At 42.9% G+C, this 8,185-nt stretch overlaps 1 protein-coding gene across 1 annotated transcript; it reads left to right on the top strand.

Moving 5' to 3' along the window:
- Positions 1-766: 766 nt before the first annotated feature.
- On the top strand, positions 767-1,816 carry LOC147722675 (uncharacterized). Its single transcript, XM_086967349.1, has one exon. The coding sequence runs from the start codon at positions 767-769 to the stop codon at positions 1,814-1,816; it is 1,050 nt and encodes a 349-aa protein (XP_086823475.1).
- Positions 1,817-8,185: the final 6,369 nt, after the last annotated feature.

Genomic DNA, 8,185 nt, shown 5'->3' with positions numbered 1-8,185 from the left:
CAGGTTCTGAAACTGGGATGGTGCAGTGAGCTAAAAAACGGTGTTGGATCTAGCCCTGATCTCTTGACTGGGTGAGAGTATTCTGTTTAATTCAGAGACTCTGTCCCTCACCACCCCTTGTTGTAAATATTTTTGTCCACCCTAAGCGTGGAAGGGTATACTCAGATGTGAGTCCCTTGCTCATTGCACCATCAGGATTCAAGCAAGCCGGGCCGAAGACGGCTGAAATGCCAGAAACCGGTCCCCGGTAGCTTGTTTCCTTCCCAGTGTAAGAATTGGCTTTTGTAGTTTGGTTTGCCCTGTTCCCATCATGCACTGGGACAGGAACAGACTAATTTGCATACAGCCAGGTTCTGAAACTGGGATGGTGCAGTGAGCTAAAAAACGGTGTTGGATCTAGCCCTGATCTCTTGACTGGGTGAGAGTATTCTGTTTAATTCAGAGACTCTGTCCCTCACCACCCCTTGTTATAAATAACCGAAAAGGTAAGACGCATGCACAGCACTCACCCCCACCCCATCAGCCTTCCCTTTACCCTATGTGGCAAAGTTAACCACAGTCCAGTAGAGGTAGCACTATACAGGAGCAATGCATTATGGGACATGTAGTCAGTAAATGAAGGACCATGTCATACAGCACAGCAAGCAACAAGTTAGGCAAATCATTTCAGACATAGTGAAGCGCAGGCAACATGTACATTGTACAAGTGAAAAATATTTAATTGTAGTGGCTGTGAGGCAGTTGTAACAAGCTAATGTACGCTTATATGTCCACAGGCGAGACATCTCGCAGGCGTACCAGGGAGAAGGAAGGCACGGCACCAGAGAGGGATGACAACCAGGAGCCAGGGCCAAGTGCAGAGAATGTCACAGAGGACACAGGTGCACCAACTACACAGCCACCATCCCAAGACCCAGAAATGTCTCCACATATGCAGGCGTCTCCAGAACGTTCAGGTTCCCTTCTGCTACTGTCCTCACCTGAACTGCCTGCATCACTGCCTCTGACAACTTCTGCATCACAAAAGAGTAGAAGGCATGTAGTTGCCCCACTTGTCCAAATGGAGTCATCAGCGGGTGACATGGCGGGGGATGCCACACCAACCTTGCCTGGAGAAGGTAGCCCTGCAACACAGAAGTCCAGTGCAGACGTTGTCCGTACAGGTAGCAGACACCGCAGGCACAGAGAAAGCATTGTAGCAGCTCATGTGGAGGGTCCCAGTGTCTTCCGTGGGCTTGAGGGTAGAATGGTGAAAATGCAAAGGATGCAGGGGAAGGCCATCCTGTCTGTGCAACACCAGATGAGGAACCTAAACACAAATGTGGAAGATATAGGGAATGGCATTAGAGAACTGGACAATGTTAACAAGGAGATGGCTGCAGGGATGCGGGACATGACACAATCAGTGCAGCTTCTGTGCAGCAAACTGGACCAGGACATGTTAGCAAGGCACAAGGAGAGGAAGCGTGCGCAGCAGCAAAGTAAAGCAATTAGCCGCCTAGCCACAGCCACTTCCCTGCTATGCAGACGATGCATTAACATGCAAGTGGGACACACACACAACAGCAATGAGGTGTCTAGGGGCATTGCTAGTTTGACCAGTGCTGTAGAGCTGATGATGAATGCACAGACAGCACAAACTGCTGCCCTGGACGTCCCAGAAAGTGAGGAAAGCACCAGTAGGAGCAGCATGACAAGCCCCCTTGTTGTGGAGACACGGAGGAGCAGCAGGCGCCATGGTGAGCCAACAGCCCAAACGCACAGTGAAGAAAGCCAGCCACTTACATATGGCATTGGTAAGCATGGGCGGAAATGACTTTTTCAGTTAATGGGGAAGTGACCCAGCACTACCATTATTACATGGATGACATTTGTGTTTCACATTTGTGCTTTTGAATCAGCCACGGCCCGTGGAGGGAGTTTCGGTGGGGTGGAGAGGCGGGGCGGGGCGGGGGAGGGGCAGGGTGGGGGGGTGCTAAAAACTGGAGTATGATAATTGAAGGTAAGTAAACAATTTAATTAATAAAACAAATTTCGTAGCGCCCCCTGCATCGCAAAATACTCCAGTTTTTAGCACCCCCCACCCTGCCCCTCCCCCCGCCCTGCCTCTCTGCCTCACCGAAACTCCCTCCACAGGCCGTGGCTGTTTTGAATACCAGCGTAGTGCCAAATATTAAGCTACGTTGGGGGCATACTCCACCTGTCAATGTCTCTTTACTTACTTAAAAGTAGTTGTGCGTGATCTCTGCCCGTCTGTGTCTGCCATCTGTTGGTGTAGCAACGCCTGCTGTGTTGGTTTCAGGCAGTGCATGGTCATCATCATGGTTCTCATAGTCGCTCAATTCGACCTCGGTGCCCTTCTTAGTCGCCAGGTTGTGCAACATTGCACAAGTTTCAATCATCTTGCAGCAGGTTATTGGTGTATACTGGCGTGCCCCTCCACTTTTGTGGAGGCAGCGGAACCTGCTTTTCCACAGCCCAAAGGTGCGCTCCACAATGTTCCTGGTTGATTTGTGTGCCCTGTTGTATCGCCTCTGGCTGGGGGTTGAAGGGTTGAGGTAGGGTGTTGGGATAAAGGAGCGGATGGCATATGCACTATCCCCTATTTGAAAATGAAAAAGACATTACTCACATGCACACATACACATACATCTGCAATATGCATCAATGGAGTGTCACACAGTGTTTTACCTGGCAGGTATCCTTCCACAAATTCCCCCGCTGTCAGGCGTGTATAGATCCCACTATTCTGGAAGATGTAGGAGTCGTGGGAACTTCCTAAAGAAACGGGACAGCAGCTCTGGGACACCCCGCCTACCGCAGCAATCACACTCTGGTAACTCCCAGAGGCAAGCAGGTGTAGGCTACACAGCACCTGCACATGGGGTGGGATGGCGTGCGCCCTTGGGGTTGGGTGCTCCAGAAGTGGGTGCAGGTCCCTGATCAAGTCCAGGATGGTTTGGGGGTGTAGCCTGTACCTTTGTAGGATCTCTGCCTCAGTTAGTTGGAATAGGGTGATCCTCTGCCTGTAGACCTGCTCCTCCCTTCTCCAGACCCTCTCTCCTTCTGCCTGTAGCCGTAGCCGCCTCGATATCCCATAGAATGCCGCCATTCTGGTCAAACTGTTGCATTTTGGGCCCTTTTTTATAGCCTGCACCTGGTTACCACCTGCTTTCAATCCATGGTAAATACCGACTCTTAAATACTGAATTTCATGCAAATTCGGTATTTTAGAGGTTACCTACATCTCAAAAGTAATTTTTTCCATTTCCATTTCTTATTTAAAATTACCGATTTGGTAAATTTACCGATTCTGAAGTTTTTTTGCCCCCTACATCTCAATATCCAAATACCCGTCGGTAACGGCCGAAATTCGGTATTTTCTGCCGTTACCGACCGGTATTTGGATACCTACATCTGGCCCTATATGAATTGATTAAAATTAATCGATGCATGTTTCCACATTTTCTAGATTACAGCATTTGTCTTATCAAACTTAAATTAAACTGATTCTATTATATTGTATTATACTTTTCTGCTATACTATTTGAAGCAAATTAACTAATGCTTTTGACGTGTTTGATTTCACAGTGTGGATAATTTTGAAGTAGTTAACATGAATGAGGAAGACAATAAGGATTTAAGGGGATTGAGGGAAGGATGATGTTGTAACTATGTATTTTTGGTAGTACAATACCCTCTACTATACATTAAGAGGATATTGGAAGCCATCTCAATGGTCCCTGACCTTGTAAAGGGACCCAGTGTTTTACCGTCTTCTTCTATATGGTCATGGAACGCCTCAGTGACTTGCAATATATTTATTAAAGCATGGAAAGGGTACTTTATCCCATATATAAAACCTGGGGGCCTGTAATTCCTTTATGAAAAGCCAGTATTTTATTCCTTTAGTGCAGGCAATCTGTGATGTCTCTAGTCACCTTGATATAAAGAAGCAACATAGCTGCTCAACTGTAATATGATATTACAGTTGAGGTCTGACTTCGCAGTGCCCACTGCCAGAGCCTCTAGGTTGAAAAGCAGATCGTAGAGCAAAACTAGAGCTGCAGTTTACACAAGGAAAAGATGGACTGGCTTTTCCATCTTCTGATACAGTTACCTAAAAACAAAAGGTGATCTACAGCAAATATCTGCAATGGAGATTGAAGTTAGACAGACAATAAATGAAATTAAAGATATTGCATCCACCTCCAATAAACCCTGTGGTGCAGTTTCACAATTATACAACTTATCAATACAACAGCTTCTGTCAAATCTTTTCAAAGTTTTTTTTTAAAAATCTACCGAAAAAATAGTAAAACAATATTATGCAAAATACAAAAACAAACATTAGAAAAATTAACCATTTTTTATACAATTTCTTTTTTCCAGATTGCTACATCTTTTGACTTCAATACATTTAAAATTCACCAAAATCAAAAGAAACAACTTCACAAAGTAAATGTTTTATCTAAAAATAACTAATTTTTAAAACCATACAAAAAGTGAATACACATTTATTTAATAAAAAAAACCCTTTTCTTTTTTAAAATACTTGCCTTTGATAAGTGCATATGTTATCCTCCACATATAAATTGTACAAAAAGGTAGCAAAATACTTTTCAATAACTAATCAAATTTTTCTTTTTGAGCAGGAAAACATATTTTAATGTACATTAAATCTTAACATTTCTTTCCTTCTTCTCTTACAGACCTCAAATAAACTTCATCAAATCCAAAAACCTCATCACCAACCTTATCAGAAAGGTAACATAACACAAACCGAGTGTAAATATAATATATTAACAACATTTATCACCCTAGTAAACTTTATAAGTATAAAAAAAGAATCCATCACATTTTCAATTTCTCAAAATGTAAACCAGTATAAAAATGTCATATTTATACAACATATCAATTTTTCTCTCCCTATAAAGTTTTATTTAAATAACTTTTCTTCCTATACTGAAATGTTAAACACTGTAAGCATTAAATTTAACTTAAAAAATTGAACAGTTTAAAATGTTGTTTGAATTGCATTATTTAAACTTTTTATTTTTCCCCAACAACAAATAAACATAATAAACATAAATATACTAAAATATTTTTTCTTTCTTTTTTTCTTATTCTATCCTTTACATTACTTCCAGCAGGGGAAACCATTTGCTTTATCATAGTGGGTATGTTTAATGTAAGGAGACATTCTGAGCCCAGGTATCATTAGAGGTGTATGCAATACAACTCATCCCATCGCACAGGCAGAGAGGTTACTCTTGGTGACCCTGCTTTAAGAACCACAGTTCATAACCACTCTGCCTCTGCAATGGAGATTGAAGTTAGACAGACAATAAATTAAATTAAAGATATTGCATCCACCTCCAATGAACCCTGTGGTGCAGTTTTGAGGGAGGTAGCCCAACACATTCCACCACATGTTGCAAGTAGTATGCCCACAATTCCTAACTTGAGACATATTATTCAACGACAATAACTGGCAAGTAACCCACAAAGAGTAACACCCCTAACCTATTCTGATATAATCATTCCTCCTGAACTCTCTGTTACTGTTTCTAATGAACCTTTCCTCTTGCATGACAACAAAAAACCCTCAAAAGAGAATCCTAATCTTTAGCACACCCCATAATCTTGTAAAGTTGGAGAACAGTGATATTTGAATGATGGATGGTACATTTAAAAGCACGCCCCATCCATTCTCCCAAATATACACCATTCACGCATACATTAACAACACAGTAGTTCCTGATTCCCTTCCTATGGGCCTCTCCAGGCAACAGTCAGCCATCAAAAACAATACAAAACTGGAGCCGGAATTGGTCCAAACTCCAGACGGATTCCTGGGCACTAATTCTTGATAGCACTAGACCTGTGTTGGAGGGCGATCCGGAAAATGCAAATATTATGTTCAAAAACTGGCTTGACTCCTCCTTAGATCGGCTGATTCCCAAAAAATGGATACTCAAAAAAAAGGGCCTTAAGAGTATTGCATGGTACTCTCCCCAGCTCAGAGAGCTGAATAAAAATTTAATTTCAAATGCCTGGAAATAAGCTGGAGAAAAGACTTTTCTCACAAGAAGAAAATTAAATATAGAGAAGCCATTAAAGCTTCTAAATGCGAAATCAGAACTGTTGTTGCATTTTGAAAAAAAGATTATCACAGCATCCAACTCCCCCTGTGAAATTTTTCAGATTGTGAAATCTCTCCTTTACCCCCGTTCCCTCTTTGCCATCTCAAGACATTCTGGGACGATGCAATAATTTGGCTAAGTACTTCTATAAAATAATTGAAGACATTTATTCCACCTTCCCTTGATCTCAGCAGTGTTAAACACTCTTCTTTTGGAGGAGCACACATGAATGCACGATCCCCGCCTTGAAACATTTCCCCCCCCGGATCTAAAATCCCTAAAAAACTATTTGAGTCAACTGAAATCTGCCTCCCCCAGTGTTGTAGCCCCCCCTTACTATGCTGAGTCCGGTCACCAATATGGTTGCTACGCCCATATTGGACCTTATTAACTTATCACTCTCCTCTGGATCTGTCCCCTCTCTCTGGAAACGGGTTATGGTTAAAGCCCTAGTCTGGATCCAGAAGTATTTGCAAACTATTGTCGAATCTCACTCCTGCCAGGGATTTAAAAAATAGGTGAAAAGTATGTCAACTGCATTCTCTCTACTTTTCTTGAGAAGAATGAATGCCTGCACGCCTCTCAAACTGGTTTCAGACCCCAACAGGGCACGGAGATCGCCCTGCTGGTTGTGATCGAAGAAACCAGAAAGATTCTGGATGTTGGTGGCTCTGTGGCGATTGTCCTGCTCGACCTTAGAGCGGCCTTCGACACGGGTAACCACCAACTGTTGATCATGAGACTTAGAGAGGTTGGAGTAACCAGAACTGCACTTAAGTGGTTTGAGTCCTTTCTGGGCATAATATCTTTCCGAGAATTTGAGAACAATTCTGCCTTCAAAAGTATGCCTCTAAGATTAGGGGTATGCCTCAGGGTTTATCCCTGAGCCCCATGCTTTTTAATGTTTATATGAGCCCGCTTGCCCAAATTGTAGAACCCTTCGGCATCCAGATTGTCACATATGCAGATGACACTCAGTTGATTGTGTCATTGAATCAATCTGACAATGGGGGACTCAGTCTAACCAACTGCTTGGCAAAGGTCTCCGCATGGATGGATGGCTATTCTCTAAAACTTAACGGGGCAAAACTAGACTAGATGTTTCTGGGTAACATCTCCCCCCAAGATAGCAATTTGTTTTGGCCCAGTTGCTTTGGTCTGATGCCCCACCCCCCCCCCCCCAAAGGATCAGATTAAAAGTCTTGGGGTATGGCTAGACCATAACCTTAATTTCAAGGAGCAGGTGAGAATTTGGCAGGTACCTATTACGGGATCCTGAGGATGATCAGAAAAATCCTCCCTTTGCTGCCCTACAGTGCAAGGAGACGTTTGGTTCAAGCACTAATACTCTCTGGACTTGATTATGCTAACGTGCTGTACCTAGGCTCCTCATGCTCAACCATAAAAATACTACAAACTGTAAAAAATTGCGCAGCTTGTCTCCTTATGCGGGTCCCTAATCGGATATCCGCAAGACCATATATCGCCACTCTCCACTGGCTTCCAGTTGGGGAACGAATTCAGTTCAAGGCACTGTGAATCATCCATAAAATTCTCTCAGCCAATTGCCCACCGATCCTTAGATCTATCATATCCCCCTACCATCCTAACAGATCTCTAAGCTCTGAGAATAAATGCCTCGCAGTAGTCCCCAGGATACATAGTACGCGGAGCGGTGGGTGCATGTTTGCATACACCACTGCAAAATGCTGGAACCAATTGCCCAACCACATATGCCTGGAGGACAACATTTAGGTCTTTCATAAACACCTGAAAACTCCTGATTCCTGACTACTGCACAGTGATGTTTCTGCCTCTAGAGCTGGGAGGCCTTTTAGGTAGCCATGCCCTCTAGAAATGCATATTCATTCATTCATTCATTCATTCATTTATTACCTTAGTTTATAGTTTACTACCTGATAAACAATCCTCAACATACTCTGAATTTTTGTAAGTGATAAAATCTAAAACATCAAACAATAGTCCTAGAAAAATACTAATTGACTTTGAATTACCTATAATAATACTATTACCAAATT

This window comes from Lissotriton vulgaris, chromosome 4_1 (assembly GCF_964263255.1).
Source record: "Lissotriton vulgaris chromosome 4_1, aLisVul1.2, whole genome shotgun sequence".
Taxonomy (NCBI): domain Eukaryota; kingdom Metazoa; phylum Chordata; class Amphibia; order Caudata; family Salamandridae; genus Lissotriton; species Lissotriton vulgaris.
Note: the sequence above shows the minus strand (reverse complement) of the source record. Positions and strands in the feature narration are given on the sequence as shown.